Source organism: Octopus sinensis, linkage group LG3 (genome assembly GCF_006345805.1).
Source record: "Octopus sinensis linkage group LG3, ASM634580v1, whole genome shotgun sequence".
Lineage (NCBI taxonomy): Eukaryota > Metazoa > Mollusca > Cephalopoda > Octopoda > Octopodidae > Octopus > Octopus sinensis.
Genome location: NC_042999.1, coordinates 165371868 through 165396213, shown reverse-complemented (window position 1 = coordinate 165396213; position 24346 = coordinate 165371868). Strand labels below are relative to the sequence as shown.

Here is a 24346-nt window from a genome sequence, read left to right as displayed (position 1 = left end):
TTTTTTTTTTTTTTTTCCACATCATAATTTCTTCAGACTAAAGTTACTGAAGCATATTTCAATAAAGAGAATCTATAGAATGCTAAAATATTGAGATTTATTTTAACCTGATGGTCACATAGTCACTGAGAAATCATTTTTTTACTTCATGAATTGAAAAGCACTAGAAAGGACAATTTATAATTTGAATTGTTTGAATACAAACAACAATGTACATAGTTGTTTAGTAGGTACTATAGCTGAATCCAAGCAACAATGAACATAGTTGTTTAGTAGGTACTATAGCTGATTCCAAGCAACAATGAACATAGTTGTTTAGTAGGTACTATAGCTGAATCCAAGCAACAATGAACATAGTTGTTTAGTAGGTACTGTAGCTGAATCCAAGCAACAATGTACATAGTTGTTTAGTAGGTACTATAGCTGAATCCAAGCAACAATGAACATAGTTGTTTAGTAGGTACTATAGCTGAATCCAAGCAACAATGAACATAGTGTTTAGTTAGTAGGTACTATAGCTGAATCCAAGCAACAATGAACATAGTTGTTTAGTAGGTACTAGGTATATAGCTGAATCCAAGCAACAATGAACATAGTTGTTTAGTAGGTACTATAGCTGAATCCAAGCAACAATGAACATAGTTGTTTAGTAGGTACTATAGCTGAATCCAAGCAACAATGAACATAGTTGTTTAGTAGGTACTATAGCTGAATCCAAGCAACAATGAACATAGTTGTTTAGTAGGTACTATAGCTGAATCCAAGCAACAATGTACATAGTTGTTTAGTAGGTACTATAGCTGAATCCAAGCAACAATGAACATAGTTGTTTAGTAGGTACTATAGCTGAATCCAAGCAACAATGAACATAGTTGTTTAGTAGGTACTATAGCTGAATCCAAGCAACAATGTACATAGTTGTTTAGTAGGTACTATAGCTGAATCCAAGCAACAATGTACATAGTTGTTTAGTAGGTACTATAGCTGAATCCAAGCAACAATGTACATAGTTGTTTAGTAGGTACTATAGCTGAATCCAAGCAACAATGTACATAGTTGTTTAGTAGGTACTATAGCTGAATCCAAGCAACAATGTACATAGTTGTTTAGTAGGTACTATAGCTGAATCCAAGCAACAATGTACATAGTTGTTTAGTAGGTACTATAGCTGAATCCAAGCAACAATGTACATAGTTGTTTAGTAGGTACTGTAGCTGAATCCAAGCAACAATGAACATAGTTGTTTAGTAGGTACTATAGCTGAATCCAAGCAACAATGAACATAGTTGTTTAGTAGGTACTGTAGCTGAATCCAAGCAACAATGAACATAGTTGTTTAGTAGGTACTTTCGCTGAATCCAAGCAACAATGAACATAGTTGTTTAGTAGGTACTATAGCTGAATCCAAGCAACAATGAACATAGTTGTTTAGTAGGTACTGTAGCTGAATCCAAGCAACAATGTACATAGTTTTAGTAGGTACTATAGCTGAATCCAAGCAACAATGTACATAGTTGTTTAGTAGGTACTGTAGCTGAATCCAAGCAACAATGTACATAGTTGTTTAGTAGGTACTGTAGCTGAATCCAAGCAACAATGTACATAGTTGTTTAGTTGTAGGTACTATAGCTGAATCCAAGCAACAATGTACATAGTTGTTTAGTAGGTACTATAGCTGAATCCAAGCAACAATGTACATAGTTGTTTAGTAGGTACTATAGCTGAATCCAAGCAACAATGTACATAGTTGTTTAGTAGGTACTATAGCTGAATCCAAGCAACAATGTACATAGTTGTTTAGTAGGTACTGTAGCTGAATCCAAGCAACAATGTACATAGTTGTTTAGTAGGTACTGTAGCTGAATCCAAGCAACAATGTACATAGTTGTTTAGTAGGTACTGTAGCTGAATCCAAGCAACAATGTACATAGTTGTTTAGTAGGTACTATAGCTGAATCCAAGCAACAATGAACATAGTTGTTTAGTAGGTACTATAGCTGAATCCAAGCAACAATGAACATAGTTGTTTAGTAGGTACTATAGCTGAATCCAAGCAACAATGAACATAGTTGTTTAGTAGGTACTATAGCTGAATCCAAGCAACAATGAACATAGTTGTTTAGTAGGTACTGTAGCTGAATCCAAGCAACAATGAACATAGTTGTTTAGTAGGTACTATAGCTGAATCCAAGCAACAATGTACATAGTTGTTTAGTAGGTACTATAGCTTCTTGATTGTTGTTTTCAACACCACCACTGGGATTGAACTTGACTGTTCAGATTTTCAATTGTTAGTGTTTTGCTCTATCCCAGAGATTGTATTGAAGTATTTTATTTATCAAATGTCCAGACATAGCTTATAAATGTTTTGGTTGTGAGATAATCCATCTCTGAGCATTGTTGCTTATTAAGGTTATCTAGAATTACATTGTCTTTCTCCTTTTCTTGTCTATTGATATTCACGATTTTCCTATTTGGTTGATCAGTAGAGCAACTTAATCACTACTTATGTACATTGTGTTCAAATTTCATGATAAAAAAAAAATGCTAATGCTTCATCTGTTGAAAACTTTTGTGTATAAGCTGGTGAGAGAGCCGTAGGAAATAGCAACCAAGCCTCCCATCTTCAGCAAAAGTATTAGATAATGCAGTCATAAATATCCCTAAATAGATTAGTTACACTTGCTCAATCAATTGACCTAGGTAGGGCTAAATGACAGGGACTTCATTATGGTGAGAATATGTGTAAAAAAAAAAAAAATTGCATGGTCAAGATTAACCATTAATCATTTGATTGGTGAATAGTTAGTCTGTATTTTCCTATTGTATGTGATATATGCTAAAGCCAATGGGCCTTGCCAGGAGGAGAGGAACAAAGGTCATGTAAACAGAAGGATGATTGGTGTGGGCTGGTTTTTGCTTTAGGGCTGTTGCTCATGACAGACATGATAGCTGTGGGAGTTGAGAGAATTTGCCATTAAGTTCTGGTTAGAGGTTAGGTGGGTAGGGTTCCTATAGATATATCCTAGCTGGAAAGGACTGACATTATGAGAGGACCCATGAAGTAGGTGAATTATTCCTTTTTTACCACCATAACACAGCATACATCACTGCTTCAGTGTATGGGCTATGAACCAGAAATTGCATACTCTGGGACATGTGACAAACTGCTTTGTTTCAGTATGGCCCATGTGATCACCCAGCTGTGTGGGCAACTTGGAGCTGTGTTACCAGGGTGTATCTGGGAAACAATGTACTTCACCCTCTATGGAAGGGGTCTCTAACCAGCAGGCTGAGGATTATTTGGTAACTATACACTGTATAGAATAAATTTTTAAATTTCATTTCTATTGACATGTAAAAAAAAAACTAGATGCTGTGCAGGAGACTGAACTGTTTAATGTTTGACTTTCTACTGAATCTTTTCCAGGTTGTGCAGTTACAGGAGACAATCAGATTTTTGTAGCTGGCGGGACATTGCGTAAGGTGAACTATCGTGGCTCCCAACCTGAAGGCTTATCCAGTAATCTTGTTATGTTTGATCAAGTTAGTGCTTCTTGGATAGTCAAGGCAAGGATGAAGAGTCCACGTACACAGTTTTGCCTCACCATTGTTGATGGGTGAGCTTTGATTTTTCTCTTATGTTTTATGGTTTTTTTTACCCTCTTAAATTGTTTGTGTACTCTTGTCTGTGCGTATCTCTATAGATTGTGTGTATATGTGTGTGTGTGCATGCTTGTGTATGTGAGAGCATGTAACTCTTTATCTTAGCAAGATTTAATACAGTATATATCCTAATCTCTATAATTTTATATAAGTGACAGAATAAATGAACTGTATACATCCCTGATTACTCATGCTCATCATCATCATTGTTTAACGTCCGCTTTCTGTGCTGGCATGGGTTGGACGATTTGACTGAGAACTGGCAAACCAGATGGCTGCACCAAGCTCCAATCTGATCTGGCAGTTTCTACAGCTGGATGCCCTTCCTAACGTCAACCACTCCAAGAGTGTAGTGGGTGCTTTTATGTGCCACCGGCATGAGGGCCAGTCAGGTGGTACTGGCGACGGCCATGCTCAAATGGTATTTGAGTGCCACCTGCGCAGGATCCAGTCCAGTGCCATTGGCAACGACCTTGCTCAAATGTTGTTTTCCACATGCCACTGGCACAAGTGCCAGTAAGGCGACACTGGTAACAATCACACTCGAATAGTGCTTTCTATGTGCCACCGGCACGGGAGCCAGTCAGTGGCCCTGGCAACAATTTAACATTCCACTGGTGTAGGTGCCAGTTAGGCGGTGCTGTCATTGGCCATGTCAGCGAATTTGATTTTGATTGTGATTTCACTTGCCTCAACTGGTCTTCGCTAGCAACACATAAGTAGGCTGGTTACACTGCTGGCATAGGCCATGGGTTATGGTCTAACTTGGCTTGCCAGGTCTTCTCAAGCATAGCATATTTCCAAAGGTCTCGGTCACTAGTCATTGCCTCGGTGAGGCCTAATGTTCGAAGGTCGTGCTTCACCACCTCATCCCAGGTTTTCCTGGGTCTACCTCTTCCACAGATTCTCTCAACCGCTAGAGTGTGGCGCTTTTTCACACACCTGTCCTCATCCATTCGCACCACATGACCTTACCAGCACAGTCGTCTCTCTTCCACACCACATCTGATGCTTCTTAGGTCCATCTTTTTTCTCAAGGTGCTTACACTCTGTCATGTATGTACACTGACATTACACATCCTGCAGAGCATACTGGCTTCATTCCTTGCAAGCTTATGCATATCCTCAGCAGTCACTGCCCATGTTTTACTGCCATGTAGCATGGCTGTTCATACATGCATCATACAGTCTACCTTTTACTCTGAGCGAGAGGCCCTTTGTCACCAGCAAGGCATATTTCAGGTAGGTGGTGATATACTGAATGTTGTCTGCAAAAAATTGTTTGTGAAACAAATACCTTTTATCCAGAGTAATTCATTCTCATATAAATGAATATATAAATATACCATCATTGATAAATATTTATCCACACTTAAATGTGGATGTTTTGTGGTAGATACCATGAAACTGTATTGGCATTTTGGTGCAAAATGCACTCTTGGTTATATCACAAGCAGGGAGATAAATCCCCACCCCAGTCCAGCACCGAGACCACCAGAGCATGTGATTTTGACCTTCCTTGGTCTTGTCAATGATAGTTGCCTGACTGCTAGAGACAGTAGTGATTCACACTTCCTACCAGTGATATATAGAAAAACCGTGGCAGAACAGGTGCTTGTGTCACAATTAGCCAGTGACTTTCTTTAAAATATATATATTAGCAACAGAGGCAATATTAATAACGAGAGGTATCATGGGGGAGATAGCAGGGATTTTTATCTCTCCACTCGCACTATTTATATAAGTGTAATTCGTACCAACAGCCTATATTTGAGTTTCCCTCAGGGCATCTACTGCAGTTGGATTTATTCTAACAGAACATTTTTAAGTGGGGATAAACATTGCCTCTCTGTTGTTTACTAGTTGCAGTATAAAATAACCAGCTGTACATGAGTATACATTTATTGGTATAGGAAAACATTTTAGAAATTAGACATCATCTGCGTGGAAAAAAAAAAAAAAAGGCAATCCATTGCTTTAATGTATTCAATGTAATGACCATTAAAAGTTAATTTTAGTTGTCTTAAATGAGAAATACATTATGTATGGGTGGATATACGTATCAGTAATTTGACAGCGAAGAGAATGAATTACTCTGGATAAAAGGTATTTGTTTCACTAACAATTTTTTGCAGACAACATTCAATATATCACCACCTACCTGAAATATGCCTTTCATCCTCTTATTTCTTTTATCTTGTTTTTTTCTAATATGTATTGGATATGGATTTATAATTGGGTGTAAGTTTATGTAACCATCTGCTTTAAACAAAATAAAAAGCTAATATAAAGAATATACATTTGAGGGAATAAAAATGTTGGAACTTGAGGGATCCAAAGCCAACAATTACCTCAGTGTATGAGCATTATATTACACATCAAAAATTTACATTAAATTTACACTGAAGGAGTTTTTGCGGTCACACTACTGTTAGAAATGGCAGCCAAATCTTTTATGTTCAAGTTTGCATATTTTGATAAACTAAACTGCAAAGTTGTATTTTAATTTTAAATGATTTCTGTAGTTTATTAAGGATGTGGATATCTAGGTATTTTGAAAATACCCCACAGTGACAGCTGTACCCTGCATAGCTACAAGTTGCTGTTTGGCAAGATGTGGCACCCATTTGGCCACCCTGCCAAGGATACATCATGGGATTGCAGTATGGCTGATTGGGAAGTGACAGTGGAAGAGCTCAACTGAGCCTACATTGTTTCTTAATTTGATGCTGAGTGGAGTTGTCTTGGGTCCGTGGTCAGGATCACCAAGTTCTGTCAAGAGAGTAACTGCAACACATCCAAAGGAATGGTGTCCATGGTTGCGTAATCAGTTAATGAAAGATTCACTCTGACTCAAGCTATCAATTCAAATATAAATAATAGAATTGGGTGGTGACAGTCATGGGACTCCATGCGAGCAGTGCTACTGGATGATGATGAGCAGTTTATATCCTCTTTTAAAAATGTTTGTATAAAGATATTGATGCTAATATATATTTGTGTGTGTGCACGTGCATGCGTGTGTGTGTGCGTGTGTGTGTGCGTGTGTGTGTGCGTGTGTGTGTGCGTGGTGTGTGCGTGTGTGTGTGCATGCGCGTGCGTGCGCGTGCGTGTGCGCGTGTGCGCGTGTGTGCGTGCGTGCGTGTATAAAATTATCATCATCCTTTAACATCTGTTATCCATGGAGGCTATCCTGAAGCAGGCAGAATTGACAAATGAAATAATGGTGCTTCTGACGGCTGTACAATGAAAAACAACTTAGGAATTACTGAGAGTTGTATTGTTCAAAGGCGAGTTTGTCAGTTAATGCTTGCTAGTCCTAAAAACAATAGGCAATAAGCAAAACCAAGAACCAGTTAATTTTACGTAACAATTTATTAGTTCCGCTGTTTGTTTCCTTTGATCCATTGTTATTATTTGGCTATATTCCAGGATAACTATATTTCAATTGTGACTATCCCATCTTTTATTCAAATTTGAAGTATCTATCATAAAATCATCCATTGTATTTATTTGAAGACAGTGTGATTTGAATGAGATTTAGCTGTTATTCATAGTAGCTTAATCATAATCATCCTTTGTTTTCCATGCTGGCATGGGTTGGACAAGTTGGCCAGAGCTGGCCAACTGGAGAGCTGCATCGTCGGGTTCCGTTGTCTGTTTTGGCTTGGATTCCACCATTGGGGACCCTTCTTAATGTCAACCACTTTACAGTGGTTGGCATGACTGCTTACATGTAGTGCTGGCATGAGTGCTTTTTACATGTCACTGACATTCGATTCTTGCAGGCCAATCCTCTTCAACAGGGAGAGCAACATTAACACTTCTGCAGTGGAGGATGGGGTCTTCTTGCACACAGGTTTCCTTGTTGTCATCCATCATTATTTTACATGTATGGTTTTCCTATAGTTATTTAAGGTTATAATCTTATTTTCCTTTTTTGTCTTCAGCTACATGTACGCTATTGGGGGCCAAGATGGAACAGAAGTATTAAGCAGTGTGGAACAGTATAATTTCCTGGCCAATGAATGGATATCTGTTGCAAGTCTTCCACAACCTCTACGCTGTCTCGCATCTGTTGCCTTTCGTGGTAATTTGTATGTATTTGGTGGTGAAAACAACGTCAAAATCAGTGACAAAGCTTACAAGTAAGAACCTGTGTGCTGTATAAATTTTGTTTCTGATAATGAATCTTAATATTCTCTTCATTCCTGCATTATAGGATGGTGATTAATTCTTAGAAAGTCATGTTTGTGATGCAGTTTCATTACTCAAACGAGCCATTTCACTTAATTCATTTTAGCTACTTTATAGAATTCCTTCTCCATGAATGTTTTCTCTGAAATTGGATATAAGAACATTCATCTCATTTTCCTTGGAGTGTCTGAAAAAATCTTCATTATTAATTCAAAAATTAACAAGAAGTCTAAGAATGAATGAGGTGAACATGGTTAACCATTTGGTGCCGAAGCTTAATTTTCTGCCTTAAAAAAGAAAAGCGTTTTTATGAAATGCTGAGAGAAAAAAGATTTTAAATTTCTGTAAAAACATTGTTTCATCTCCTACGATAAAACAACCTCCCTTGCTACTGTAGTCCCAGTCGATTGAAGTTGATATACAAGTCTTGCTAACCATGACAACCTCACTAGTGCTGGTGCCATGAGTAGAGTACCCAACATTCTAAGTAAAATGGTTAGCATGAAGAGAATTCAGCTACTGAATCCCTGTCGAAGCTGATATTGGAGTAGGATGCAGTCCTCTAACCATAGAAACCTGTCAAACTACCCAATTCATGCCAACACAGACCATGGCTCATGACACATTCATTCACTCACTCACTTGCTTGACCAAAAGTGATGGTTTTGATAGGTTAGCATTTAGTTTGTGCTTTTGCAAGTTTGTGCTATGGGTAGAAAAGAGTGAGAAATATACCATTTAGGAAAGAATCTGGCAGGTAAAGCATTTAGCCCCAGATGTTGGGAGTGAAGCAAAGTAATGCTGGTTCGAGGTAGAGATGCAGTCACATTGGAACGGGATTTGTGTTTTGGGAGTGAAGATTCGAGGAAAGAAATATTGTAGTAGAAATGGTAAATGTCTGAGAACCATAATGGTTGAAGTAATAATGGTAGTTGTGTGGGAAGGAACAGTGTCCCAGGCTTCAATATTTGTGTCTATTCAGTTTGTGTGTGATTTCATGATTATAAATCCTGTTTGTGGCTGAAACTAGAATCTAAACACATTCCTTTTGTGCCTTTTGATGTGTATGCACACAATAGCTTAGATGGAATGTGGACACATTCTGATTTCACCCACAGACAGGCTTTGTAATAGTGAAATTTATTTCAGTTTTTCTGATTCACACATTGTTGTGCATAATATACACATATGTCTTTATAAAAAGTATTGAATGTTTATAAATATTGAATATGAACAATAGTGTTTATATAAATATACCCCTGTAATTATAATACAAAAGTTCAGCTTAACTCTCTCTACCATATCCTTTTATATGTAAAGCACAATGTAGATTATGTGTTTGCACTGAGCTCATTTATTGCACACTCGGTTATTTTAATAGTCTTATCTTATTCAAATCGTTTTTCAAATCCATCTATCATTGATAAAGGCAATCTATATTTTAGTCCTTATTGTTTTATGGGTTATTTCAATGTTGTCTATTAGGAACAGTCAGTTCACATATCAAAGAAACATTCTTCTAACTCTGTGTCCCCCACCCTGAACAATATGCAACTAAAATCTTTAAAGTTGCTACAAATGCTAGAACTTGTCTTCACTGAAGATTTTCCCTGGTGATCTTGCATCTTCAGCATAGCATAGATTGTCTTCCTATTCCATGCCAGGAACTACCAGAAAAACGAAGGCCATGCTAAAGAATGTAATCTAAGATACACTATCTGAAAAAAACTGTATAGTCATGCCTAGAACATCTTTGGTCATAGGTTCAATTGAACAAGTCTGACCTGAGGATGTAAAGAAAATGCTTGCAAATTCAGTCTCAGTATTTGAAGACAATAGAAGTTAAAGAAGGAGTTAATAGTTTATAAAATATATTTATCAGTGTTAAGTCGTCTAAAAAAATTTGAACATGAGGTTTATTTTTCAATGTAGTCCCCTCTTGCAGTCCACACACTTCTTCCATCAGTGTTGAAGTGCTTGAATCCCATTGGTGGAAGAAACTTTCATCCTGTTTGGAAAAAGTCATCAACAGCAGATATGTCATCACTGCAATACTGGTTCCCAACTAAGTGTTTTTCCATGTTGGGGGAACAGACGATATTGAAATGGGGCCAAATCAAGAGAATTAGGAGAGTGATCAACCAGTTCAAAGCCACAGTCACACACAGCAGCCATTGAAGCGAAGGACTTGTGTGTTGGAGCATTGTTCTGACAAAACAAAACCTCTTTTGTCAGTTTTCCCGGGCGTTTGGTCTTGATTAACTTTCGTAACTATCTCAGCAAGTTGGCGTAGTAATCTCCATTGGTGATGTGGCCTTTTTGAAGATATTCAATGAACCCTATGCCTTTTGCATCCCTAAAATCTGAGGCCACCATTTTCCCTGCAGATGAAATGACCTTGGTCTTATTTGGGGTGGATGAAGATAGGTGTTTCCACTCTCCATGGTTTGTCTCTTTGTCTCCGGCTCAAAGTGATGAAGTCAACACTCATCCTGGCTTAGGAAATGTTCAACAAAACCGGCTGGATCTGCCTGAAACAATGTCAAATTTTCCCATGATTTGATCAGGTATCAGAAGACATGGCACTCACCAAGTAGAAACCTATATCATGCCAAGTTCTTTGTGCAGAATATTCTAAATGCTCTCACAGGATATGCTAATAACGTTAGCTATTTGATTTATAGTTAATTGCCTGTCATCCATCAGCATGTGGTGAACATGGTCAATGTTTTCCTTGATGGTACCTGTTTCAGGATGTCCAGACTGTGGCTTGTCTTCAAGAATCTGTTCCTCTCCTAAATTCAGCTGCCCACTTTTGCACTGTTGATAATGGTTGAGCATCACCCCCTAATGTAGCGACCATATCAACATGGATGTCCTTGAGGGCTAAACCATTTTTCCTACAAGTACTTAATAACACCACAATGCCGAATTTTTTCTATTTTCCAGAGAAGTTGCTACTAGTTATGTTTGAAGTCTTCTTTGAAGAGTGAAATGTCAGTTTACCTGGAAACAAACAATGCAATTTTAATAAGGGAAATGAAATTCCATAGCTCTATCATCACCTCTTCATAGTCATCCTATGAACTTTTCAGCCCACCATAGATTACTACTTATTCCCCCAAGGAATTCCCATTTTCCAAATTTTGATGGGCCTTTAAAATGTCAGAGCATTTTCTCTTCTCATTCAACTACCTTATGATAAAAGAACATCTTTTTATGTTCTCTTAAACTAAATTTACTTGCAGATATTGTCCCAAATCCAATGTTTGGACAGAGCTACCATCTATGTCCAGTCCACGAGCACTCTGTGGAAGTGTTGTACATAAGGATAAAATCTATGTTATAGGTGAGTTATAATCATTGAATATTCATCTACTAAATTTTACTCTCCTGACTGAACTAGGGCTATGGCAGAAGACTTGCCCAAACTGCTGTACATTTGTATCAAACCAGAAACCCCATTGTTGCAAAGTGAATTTAATCAGTCTTTTTGCTGGCCAGACAAAAATAAAACTGTCATGGATGTGACTCGAAACACATGTTATTACTTATTAGGTAACTGTTACTGATTACTTCAGCCAGTGATATGCTTACTTGGTTATGTCATTTGAGTTGTCATTAAATCTGTTTTTACTTTCATTCATCAGTAAGTGCTTAAAGTGTCTAATATCTTTTACTTGTTTCAGTCATTAGACTGTGGACATACTGAAGGACTTCCTTGAAAAATTTTAGTTGAATGTGTTGATCCCAGTACTATTTCTCTTTTTAAAGTCTAGTACTTATTCTATCAGTCTCTGGGACATAAACACACTAGCACCACTTGTCAAGCAGTAGGGGAGGGGGAACAAACACTGACATGCATTTGTTGGCCTTCTTTCAGTTTCTGTCTACTAAATCCATCTACAGGACTTTGGTTGGCTCAAGGCTATAGAAGACACTTGTCCATGGTGCCACACAGTGGGATTGAACCCCAACCCATATGGTGGGGAAGCAAGCTTCCTGTCGTACAGCTATGTCTGTGCCTGTTTGATAATTTCTTGGTCTTAGCAGTTAATTCATAACAAAATTTTTTTTAGCATTTTGAGAAATTTTTGCTGGCATCTCAATCCTGGGGTTTTGTCTGCTTCATTTTTTCCCTGTATTTCATGTTTGTCTATCTTTGAGAGTTGATAGAATGCGAACCAATCAAATACTGTGCTCATTATCACTGACTAGCCTCCTCCCCTCAAACTGTTGGCCTTGTGCCAAAATTTGAAACCGTTTTTTTCACTTATGAAAAGCCTATGAGGGAACTTGTATGTGGTTGTTTGTTCTGCTAGGAGTAGCAGCCAAATCTCCCTCAAAGTACACTGTCATCTTTGGAAAAAAAACAAAAATTGTTAGACTGGATAATCTTGAAAAATAAGATTATAGATTAGTGCTAAATTGGAGCTAAAAAAGATCAAGAGACCATTGCTATTTGAAATGATAGTGTGTGTGTGGCAGATTGTAATCATTATAGATGTGTGTTAAACTGAATTCAGTTCTGTCTTTGCTTTACATATTCTAGTTGTGTCACATCCAAAGCTTTGCTGTCCAGCAAGTTAGAATTTAACCCTTTAGCATTCAGATTACTCTATCAAATGCAATGTTTAGTTATTCACACATTGTTTTGAATTAATCCTGCATTATTTTGTAGCTTCAAGATTTCAAAGATGCGATTATTTTTAGACTTACATTATAGAGTAGGTGTGAGAGGCTAGATCTAGCCAGTTTTTAACATAAAACTGGTAAAATGTTTTGGCTAGATATGGCTGGGTTAAATATATATTTTTCTATTTCAAAGAAAGGTTTATGGGAAAATTTGTCTGGTAAATTGGGTGGTCAAATTTGATGGATTTTTCTTTACTGGTCCTATTTTTTTACCTCTGCGTGGTAAAACACTAACACTCCTATACAATTCACCTCTGTTTATTCATATTGTCCCAGGCATGGCTGTGTAGTAAGAAGCTTACTTCCTGGTTCAGGAAGGGTTTTCTATATCCTCTGACCAACCAAAGCCTTGTGAGTGAGTTTGGTAGATGGAATCTGAAAGAAGCCTCTGTGTGTGTGGGTGTGGGTCTTTGTTTCTGTCCCTACTCTCACTACTTGACAACCAGTGTTAGATCAGCAAAAGAGACCAATAGAATAAGTACCAGGCTTTAAAAAAATGTCCTGGTGTCAAATTGTTCAACTAAAACCTTTCAAGGCAGTGCCCCAGCACAGCCACAGTCAAATTACTGAAACAAGTAAAAGATGAGATGAGATCTTACCATACCTAGAGTTAAACGTCTAATTTAGTACCTGCATGACCTTTTTGGTACAAATACAGATTAGTTAAACAGCAGTTAATACCTTCAGCTACTAAACATTCTCCCTCAATTTCTATAAACACTTGGTCTGCTAGAAATAGTTGCCAAAACTCTTTTGACTTGTATCCTACTGTTTTTCAAATAAAACATTGAATAATACCGTATCATTGAATAATGATACAGTAAACTTGAATGAAAGACTAGATTGTTTAGGTTTGCTTTAAAAAAAAAATTAGGCCTGCTAAATCAGCACTGACTCAGATAACTACAAATACTTGAATTTCTAGAAGCATTCCATCCATACCAAAGAGGTTGACAAGTTTGATCATTGTCATTTTATATAATTCATAATTTGACTTGTATTAACAATTGGATTCAATTTGTTTATCTTCAGGAGGCAATGCTGCTGTTAGCGAAAAGTGGCGAAGGGAATTCATTCCAGAACACTGTGTTAGTTCTGTGGAAATCTTTGATCCAGAGACAGAATCGTGGTCAATGGGGCCTGAATTACCAAATGCATTATGTGGAGCTGGTATGTGTAAATTGAGCCTTTAAACAACTTATGTATCTAAGGCAATGATGTTATGCAAGCATACACACACACACATTCTAGACCATTTCCAAGAACATGCTAATCACCTGATTAACAATCGTTCATATATTAAACTACTCCAAACTGCTTTTGTTTTCACTTGACAAACTACAACTAATCAGATACACATGCAGTTTCTTCTACTTACATACTATTTCTTCACACACCAGCTGCTGGCTCACACACACACACACCGTTTCTTCTTTGTCTCTTTTACTGATTTTCCAACTTCTGCTGCTGTTCCTCTGAACTATTTAGGTGTGTGCATCTTTCAGTCGATGCCATTCCATTTCTTACTAACATTATCACTGTATCTGTTCAAATTTTGTCATGGTCAACTTTGCCTTTCATCTTTTGGGGTTGATTAAATAATTACCAGTTGAGTAATGGAGTTGATGTAATTAACTCACTTTCTCCAAATTTTAGACCTTGTGCCTATAGTAGTGATTATTACCATTATATCTGACCTATCAGAACCCTGATTAAGCACTTTTTCAAGTCTTCCTTCCTGGAATTGCGACCTAGGCATGAGCAACCTATTTTGAAAAGTGAGCCACATGAAACTTTGCTTAACTTTAGATGAGCTGCACTACTACTAGAATTCAAGTTAATTTTTTTGTTAGATGTTGCCATCCAGTAAGTCCCATAGGTCTTGGGTTACCCATCACTGCTGGTACTTCCCTTCTTGCCAGCATCTTTTCTGTTAAGATTAACCCATAACTATTGAAGCCACATAAATTTTCACTAGTCTCAGTGTCTTTATGGGCACGAATGCTCCATTCCCTACTAATCTCCCACTCATGTTTTTCTTGTATACATTCCAAAACATAAATTCATGTGGAATATTGACCTCATCAATTTGGGAAGGCTAACAAAGGTCAGTGGGGCTGACCTTTTGGCTAAAAATATTTAAAAGCAAAAAAAAAAACTGACAAAATTCAGTATTGTGATTTGATTCTGTATTAGAAATCAGCCTTTGGCTATAATATATTTTCTAATTGCTGTTATGAAGTTGACATAGTAACGTATTGTATTAAAACTAACATTTTCTTCATACAAAAAAGAAAAAAATGTCTATCTCCTTTTTTCTAAAAATAGCTTGTCTGTTGGGATTGTATCGCTGTCTTCAAGATTAAACACTCCTCAAGTTGGTCTCTCTCAAAGTAATCAAATAAAACTAGCAAAATAAACTACACACATTCACACAGTATTTTTATTGAAACCATGTCTCATGATGTTTGTTTTAGGCTACTGCAATCATATAATTTAAAATAGTATATTAAACATTTTGACTGTCAGCTTTCGCTCATTTACATAGCCCTGTCCAGTATAGGTTGTTACAAACTCTCTCTCTCTCTCTCTCTCTCTCTCTCTCTCTCTCTCTCTCTCTCTCTCTCTCTCTCGTGTGTTTGCTGATTTGGTTTCCTGTCTGTAGATAGGAGTGTGGTGAAAGATAAAGCTGGCATGGGAAGGGGTCAAAGAAATAAAGGGCCAGATATTTAGTAGATATTTTATAAGTTTACTTTAATACCAAAAACTACACTAATTCCCTACAAATTAGGTGCAAGGCCACAACTTTCTTGGGTGAGGTTATAAATTGATCCACTGTACTTATTTGAACTCTAAATGTAATGACTGTTTTAGTCTGTTCTGCTGCCCAATGCATCGTTTTGTAACTCTTTAAGATACTCTAAGGGAGGTAATTGCATCAGTTCTCAATTATATTTTTATTTTTTCCGGATACATAAATATTCAAAGAAAAAGAAAAATCTTCTGGAAAAAATAAAATTAACCTAGATGTCTAAAATATAAACTTTAATATTTCTCGTATTACTGGAAAAAAAAATACTCTGGGATTAAGAATTAGATAATCTAGAAAAAATGTTGTTTACTAAATTTATGAAATTTTCATCTGAAAAATATTAATAATACTGTCTGTTTTATTACTCAGTTGTGCTAGTTAGTATAAAATTAATGGTAGAAATACGAATAGTTATAACTGCATCCAATGTTAAAATTGTAATTGAGATACTTCTATTTAATATTCTTAATGACTTTATTATTGTTCTATTTTTGATGAAACTAATTCTGACTTGAGATCTTTTCTATCTTACATCCAGGCTGTGTCAGCTACGACGGTAAAGTGTTAACTGTGGGCGGTGAAGATGACAAGAGTTGGATGGCAGGCCTTTGCTGGTTACAAGAGGACAGTAATGGTCAAGAAGTATGGATGGAAGGTCAAGAGTTACCAACAGTTATGAGTACCTTTGGCTGTGTTGTTGCAAACCTTATAAATCAGCTTAATTTCACTTAAATGCAAAGAATCAAAGAAGCCTCTTATCACTCCTCATTAACAGATTAAATCATCAAATCATCGTTATTTTGTACTTTCTGTATTCATAAAACATGGTTGTTGGTATTTGGTGTTTGTTTCTTAGTTTATTTGTAAACAATCTTTCATAAAGAACAAAACACTTTGATGCCATATTTTTTATTCTCCATGAACTAAGCAATTGTCTTAGTGTTTTTAAGCTGCCAAGTGATCTGAGTAAATACCTAAATAAATTTCTTCAAACTTTGAGTCAGTAGGTTTCATACGATTTGACTGGTTTTGTTGCAACAGAGCGCTTTATGGAATGACTGAATGAGTTAAAGGATGTGAAGGTGCATGACATTGTGCACAGGGTTCAGTTTATGACAGAATTTAGTTTCATTGCTTTTGATGTTCCTTTGGCCAACATTGCATTATTTCTCACTGGAGCTGATGAAATTGGCTCCTGCAATGTGCTGGGGTTTCTCTTCATTAACCATTCCTATGTATAGTTGACCCTGTACTTAAGTAACAACTCACTGTTTAATATGCACATAACCAGAAACAGCCAAATTGTATGAGTGTGAGAGTAAAGTAGCCTTACTTTATACTGAAATTTATGGGGTGAATATTGCTGAGTCAGTATAGAAGCCCCAATCACTTTATTTCTCAATACAGTGTAAGGTTGTAAGGTTTTAGCATTTTTGTAGATTTTGCTGATATTTTGTTGTTTTAAAAATAGTGTGTGAATGGTGCAACTGTTTTTAATGTTTTAGGCTTAGTTAACTAAATTTTATTTCAATTGAAGAACTTTAATTGATGATATTCTTTATTCAGTCAAATCATTGTGCATATTAATAAATTGATAACTTTGTTATAGACTGAAGAATGTCCTCTGTAGGGGTATTCTTTTTTATTGTTTTTCTATGCTATTATTTCTTCAAATTTGGACTTTTCTTAAGATCGTCACTGCTAGCGGGACCGGTTTTAAACCAGTTAACCAAATTTGTTCAAACTGGGCTCTGCACCAAAAGAGGGCCCAGTGCACATGCTCAAGTGGAGGTCACTATGATGAATTTGTAGTATACCATTGTGGTTAATGATGGAGCCTCAAGCTCCCAATGCATTTTGACTGGGAATGGCAGACTACAGGAAGCATAAAACACCAATCTTCAGCTCTTGTACAGTGCCCCACTGACAGGTCTCTAATTGAGCCATGCACTTCCTAGTGCTGACCCCTGTTGCTAGAGTATATGCTTTGTATATTAGGTGCTAATTCTGTATCTAAATACTTAAGTGAAGTTGTAGAACCTGCTATTGACTAGGCTTTCTGAGGCAATTAGCATTAACTACTTTATACTGAGGTATAAATCAATATGGCAATAAGTTTCTATGTAGTCTCTTAAAGCTGCTCCAACTAATTAATAAATTTCAATCAGTATAAAGCTCTCCATATATTTGACAATTCAGTTCATTTTAGCCCCTGTCATCCCTTTAAAAAAATTTTTTTTTTAGATGGTTTCACTTCATTTATTTCAGTTTACATTGAAAACAGTTATGACTTAACTGCCTCTCTTTCTGTCTAAAGTGTCTCTGATTCGATTGAAAGATTTGAATGGAAATCATTATCAATAATTATAAACATGTTTTTCTCACTTTTCTCTTTTGTAAGGTTCAAATATAGCCAGCATCGACTTCACCTATCATCCTTGAAGGGTTGATAAAATATAACATCTGCCAAAAACTGGGGTTGATTTGACTAACATTATTTCTTGCTCACTAGAAAAAAAAAAAACTCTGGCTTTTTGTCTGCTAAAAACAATTTCTTCCTCTGTTACCCATAAGGATAGGTTCTGTGAAGTTACAACCACTGATCTGCTTTTTTTTTTTTTATATATGGTTTTCACCTGTAACCTCAGGATTCTTAACCATTACATTTCATATTTATGTTTGAAGTGTATCTAGATAAGCTCTTGGTTAAAGTAACTTTTCATGGATTATATCGGGAACTAATCATAGATTTCTTGGGACTGTTCATCTATCCATATAGACAATGGCCATATCATCACTCATAAGTTTGTGGACTCATTGTAACTGAATAGCTGACAAGTTCAATATGGGTACAAAGCATTATTGGACAGGTGTGGTTTGAACTCCTGTGCTAATGCACAGATGGCTCTGGACTTCCATGGGTTTCTCTTCTTTTCAGCTTATCTGATCTTGGTTTTCTCCAATGTGCTGACATGTTTCCCAAGCTTACTTTGTCATCTTAAGAATCAAAGAATCTGAAACTAGGCTTTCAGATCTGAACTGAGCTTTAACAAATATCTCTCCATGTTACACTGTCCTCATATTTGGCATTGGATAAGATCATTGACATTGTTAATTGCTGTAGCATTGTTGTTCTGTGCTCACTGTATGTCTTTTATTGTTATGAGCACTGTTTGATTGAACATGCACCTCTTCTACCTAAACTTATCTATTACACCCACCTATTTGCTTCTTGTCTGTCACCTGTAATAAGTTTCTTTCTCTAAGCATCATGCCACATTGCACCTCATTTCCAAAACTGACCACTGCTGTGAAATTCTCTCAACATATTCCTTCAATACACTTATATAAGTTCCATATTATCTGCACCAACCTCAGAATGGATTCATATGGGAATTATCTTCACTCATATGTAAAAGGAGAAAAAAATGTTATTTATTAAAACCTAACCTTTCTATCAATCAATATATACTGACCATGTAGGAATACAGTTTTAAAAAAAATTTTTATCTAGAATTACTTTTGGGGTTAATGGCAAGTTGACAACCAGCAAGTTCTAAGATATCTTTTGTTTTAATTCAGCACCATTTGTATATAGCCTCTACCTCTTCCTTCAGCTGTTTTTCTATTGAATTTATACTAAAGATATGTTACATCTAATATCTGTTTTTGACTGGCTGCCACCTTCACATTGTTGCAGTGCAAATTATTGATCTTGTTCAATGTTCTCGCCTCACCTAATTCTCACCTGTTCCAACCAAGTCACCCAAGTTGCTACTTGAAGTTTAGAAAAATGTCAAGATTTTGTTGTCATTTCTAATCATTTTATCAGTTGTGATATTTTATCTATTGAAATAAATGACATGGTATTAAAATTGAAGGGATTTTTTTTTTCCACTTAAGATCTTTCTCATGAGCTTTAATAAGATGTTTTTTTGTGACTTATGCCAGCTGTTGAGATGTTTCTTGTGATCTACATCTAATCTGTTATTTTTCCATGTGATCTGTTGAGCATTATCATTCAGTATAGTTACTTGTAATTTGTTCAGTTTAATACAATTTCAGTTGCTGCTATTCTGCACAAATGTCCGTTTTTCTCTATCCCACATTCTTTATAAATAGAGCAGTCACCCCCCCCCCACCCCGTATCATCATTTTATATTTGTTTCTCCACGCTGGCATGAAATAGGCAGATCTCACAATGTTACACCATCCATTGCAGTCCTCCATCATCAGGCATATACAACAGCTAGTTTTCTATGTTGTTTTTGGCATTTGTTTTATGTCTGGTGCCCTTATCACCAACCATTTGACAACTTAGACTGGGGTGGATTTTATCATGCTCCCTGTATTAGAGATCATCCTCAATAAGACCAAAGAGTTCCCTTTTTCCCCTTCTGTTGTCTTTGTTCATTTTTTGAAACAGCACAGCTTTTTAAGGTTTAGAGGTTTATTCAAAATTTTCAAAAAGCAGTTTTCATAAGTGAAAATTTGAGACTAGTTTAAACCCACCTGGTTTTATCATTTACCTTTTATGTACCATTGTTGATAACATGAATCTTAAAGAATGTTTATTTTTTTCTGTTAATATTTCCCAAATTTGATTTTGTTAAAATTTTAATGTTGGTAGTGTTACGATGATAAGCTTGCCCATCCCTCATCCTTTACCCGGTGAATGTTTGCAATACATGCTGTTATGCTTCATGGAGATGAGATAGAATTATCAAGCTTTCATGGAAGTTGAGGAAATGTAGTGATCTTGATGTTGTGTGTGATACGAACACTACCAACTGAATTGTTAGGATAACAGGTTGAAATTTTGTTTTTCTTTCATTAGTGCATCGTTATGCTGCTACATAAATGCACCTAATACTTATTGGTCCAATCCATTGAGCTGTGAATAGGTATTATGAAGAGGGACAATTTGGTCTTGTGAGCAACAGATGATACTATTACCTCATTCATGATATAAAATCCTTCCACGAGCCACTCAAAAGTTAATGGATAATCTCAGTGGCATTATTATCCAAGCTATGCAAAAGCATGAGACCTTGTTATGTATATGGTTATTATGTTCAGTATGATAACTGGTAGTGTGTTCTAGATAAACTTTATCAATGTAATGTATAGAGATGAACTACGGTTAGTTGGTTCGAAGAGAATTTTTGATAGCTGTAACCATGGTGGCCCTATTGGAATGAAAATAAAGTATAGTTGAATACTTTTGCTGTAGATGGTTTTTTACATCACGGCTAATTTCTCCATCCTCTTTATTATGGTGAATTTTAAGTTGTTTGTACTTAGATTTTTTTTTAGCCTATCTTAGCCCAATTTAGTATTTGTTGGTTGATAGTAGAAACCAGTTAAGTGTTTGTAGTTTGAGTAGAATTACACTTGCTTTTCTAGTTTAACTGTAGTTTTGTTCAATAAAGATGAGATTTATTGGAAGTTTTACATACACCCTTCCCTTTAATATCTGATATATTTGGTTTAAAGTTGTAGTGTTACTGAATTTTGCTTTAGATTTACATCATTTCTTCAATGTCTAGTTAGATATTTAAAAAAAATTGATATTTAATACAACGATACTTATTTTCCCTTCTTTCACTTTCAATATTAGTTGATTCTTACTTCACTGAAAAATAATGGCTATGTTTTTCAAACCAGAAAGTCTTCATTTTCATATTTTATGTCATTTTGAGCTGGTTCTGGGCATCTGCTTTCATCTTTCGTTCATCCCTCCATTGACCTTGATGATTTCCTTTAGGTTACACTTGCCAGTCTTGTCCTGCCTTCTCTCTATTAAATGGACCAATATTAAGTCTTACACAAAGGAGACCCTTTATTTTTCACTTATTTGTATATTTGAACCAGTTTTGTCATGTATCTACAAGATTGTGTCAACAATTTTGCTTATTTACTTTTGTATCTCGTGTATATAATTATATATTTGTAAACATATTAAATTAACATATTTTATATCATCTGTGCTGGAATTTGATTTTTTTTTCTTTTGTAAATTTTAATAAAAGATGAGTAAGCATGATTTTAGTTTTTTTTTTTTTTATTTATTTAAAGATGAATTTCCAAAAATTACTTTGTTTACAAATTAGATATCTTGGAAAGCAGTTTAATTTATTAAAAGGCAAACTTGCAAGCTTTACAAGTCTAGAATTTCTTTTAGTACATTTGTTTTAATGAATAAAAAATAAATTTTATTTCGAAAATACTACCAGTGCCTTATTTGGTCATCTACCCCAATTGTATAACTGTAATTGCTTGTCAGATGACTTGTGTATATATATTTTTTTTTAATGTACTTGTGTTTGGTTGAAGCATGAGGGGACAGTATCCCTGATGTTTTGCAGTATCTTTCAGATGGTGAGAAAACTTGTAGCTTAACCCTTTAGCATTTAAACTTGCTATATCTGGCTGAAATACCCTACTTGTTTTATGTTCAAACTGGTTACCTTACAATTTCATTCTAAAAATTAAATCACATCATTGAAGTCTCATAGCAACGAGATAATGATTAATTGAAAACAATGTGAATAAAGAAGTATTACATTTGACAATCTGAATGCTGGTGGGTTAGGAATTCTAGAGGTTTGCATCCCTGGGAGAAGACAGTGAAATGTTTGATTTGGCTAATGGGGGAAAAAGTACACTACCAACCACTACAGAAGACCAGATGTTATAGAAGAGGCATCCTTCTTAATCTACCAAACAGCATTTAAAAAAAAAAATTTTAATTAAAAAATTTTTTTATCTCATCTAGAATGTTAGTGTATGTTGCAGTAACAACAGTATTCCATACATGCAAGGATTAGATCAAAGTAGGTTTCTGCTGAAGCTGGTAAAGTAGGTGTTTGCACAAGTATATGTGGTTAAGAAATTTGCTTTGCAATGCTGTAGTTTCAAGTTCAGTCCCACAGTATGATATCATGGGCAAGTGTCTTTGATCATCCACGCACCACTTATTACTGGTTAAGTTGTATATTTTAAACTAAATTCATAGAACTAGAAATACTGTTAATATTGGTTTCAAATTTTGGGTTGGTGGTTGTAAGTTGATTACTTTGGCCCCAGTGCTCAACTGGTACTTAATGTCTTGTGAATATTTGGTTGATGGAAATTGTATGGAAGCCCATATACACATATGTGTCTGTGCTTATCTCCATTGCTTGATAACTGGTGTGGGTTTGTTTGCATCCCTGCAACTTAGCAATTGGGTAAAAGAGACTGATAGTATAAATATCTGACTTGCATATTAAGGCTCTTTTTTTTTATTTATTTTTTTTAAGCACTTTAAGGTGGTTCCCTGGTACGGTTGCTGTCCAATGATGGAAAACAGTCTAAAAGAAAAGAGAAAATATAGCTCATATCATCAGTATTACTTTGTCTCTGGCAACATACAAACATAATAGTACCTTAGTCCAATTATTTGTATATTTAAGTAGTGTTTGTATGTACAGCTTTCAGGTAAGCCTTATGAATGCTATTTAATTAAAGTGTTGGGTTCAAATCCACTCATGACATAATCTTTCTTCAAATATGGTTCTGAACACAGATTACCTATCATTAGGATGGTTAAAATTTATAATTTTTCTTATGTATAAATTATGCAACTATCTTGTTTAGCAAACAAAATTTGGTTATTTAAACAAAACTCTTGAGGGATAGTCCAGAAAGGAATACTGAAAGTAGAAAACCCTTGTTTAGCCTGAAGTTGGCACCTTTATTTCATAATTTCTGGTGGCAGTATTGCTAGAGCAGTTGCTATGTTCACTTTAGTGCTCTGAGTTGAAATCCTATTGGAGTTGGCCTTGTGTTTTATCCTTCAGCAGAAATTGATTTAATCATGTGTATCCTCCCCCCCCCATACTTGTGGTCTTGTATATATTCCTTAATTGATTTTTGTCATGAGATCGTGGCCATTGTGGTCCACTTTTAACAGTTTTCTGAGCTCATTATTTCAATCTGGTACTAATTTTATCATTCCTTTTATTGAACAAACAAGTTATTACTTTTTTTTGCATAAAGACATAACTTGGCACCAGACGGACAAAAATACTTGGCCCCAACCAAATATTGATTTCAAATTTTGGTACAAGGCTAGCAATTTCAGGGGAGGGGGAATGAGTTGATTGCATTGACCCTAGTGTTCAACTGGTACTTATTTTATTGACCCCCGAAAGGACGAATGGCAAAGTTGAACTCAGCAGAATTTGAATTCAGAATGTGAAGACAAACAAAATACTGCCAAGCATTTTTCTTGGCATGCTACCAATTCGACCAACTCCATACCGAGCCCCAACCAAATATTAGCGATAATTGTTGACACTCTTCCACTCTTTAATAATGAGTTCTGATTTAGGCCTGAGGTCAGCAATTTTGAGGGTATAGGTTAGTGGATTACACTGACTCCAGCACTTGACTGGCATTTATTGATTTAGAAAAGACGAAAGGCTAAATTGATCTTTTTAATATCCCTTTTCAATCTCGACAAGCATTGTCAAAGGCTTCCACACAGTTTCCATCAGCCACCTTTTTTCTTTATTTAAAAGCTTTTTCCCATTCCTTTCTGTCCTTGATTTTCCCTGTGTTGGAAAGTGTGTTATATTTCCTTTCCTGATAAATTTTATTTTTCCACGCACCACTTATTACTGGTTAAATTGTATATTTTAAACTAAATTCATAGAACTAGAAATACTGTTAATATTGGTTTCAAATTTTGGGTTGGTGGTTGTAAGTTGATTACTTTGGCCCCAGTGCTCAACTGGTACTGAATTTATCAACCACTCCAAAAGGATGAAAGGTAAAGCTGATCTTAGTGGAAGTTGAACTCAGAATGTAAAAACAAATGAAATGTCACTAAAAATTGTGTCTGGTGTAATAATGATTCTGTTTGTCACCTTTCAGCGGTGGTGTCCCAGCATGGCTGCGGCCTTCGGGCTAAAGCATTTTTAAGGATTT

General features: G+C 35.8%; 1 protein-coding gene across 3 annotated transcripts in view; it reads left to right on the top strand.

Annotated features, from left to right (window-relative positions):
* Nucleotides 1–21416, top strand: part of LOC115209133 (kelch-like protein diablo) — a 48540-nt gene extending 27124 nt beyond the window's left edge. For all 3 annotated transcript variants that reach the window (XM_029777279.2, XM_029777280.2, XM_029777282.2), the window contains 5 exons: nucleotides 3431–3620; nucleotides 7617–7814; nucleotides 11112–11212; nucleotides 13591–13728; nucleotides 15909–21416. In XM_029777279.2, coding sequence (XP_029633139.1) covers nucleotides 3431–3620; nucleotides 7617–7814; nucleotides 11112–11212; nucleotides 13591–13728; nucleotides 15909–16102 — 821 coding nt within the window. In that variant the 3' untranslated portion in view covers nucleotides 16103–21416. The remainder of the gene's footprint in view (nucleotides 1–3430; nucleotides 3621–7616; nucleotides 7815–11111; nucleotides 11213–13590; nucleotides 13729–15908) is intronic.
* Nucleotides 21417–24346: the final 2930 nt, after the last annotated feature.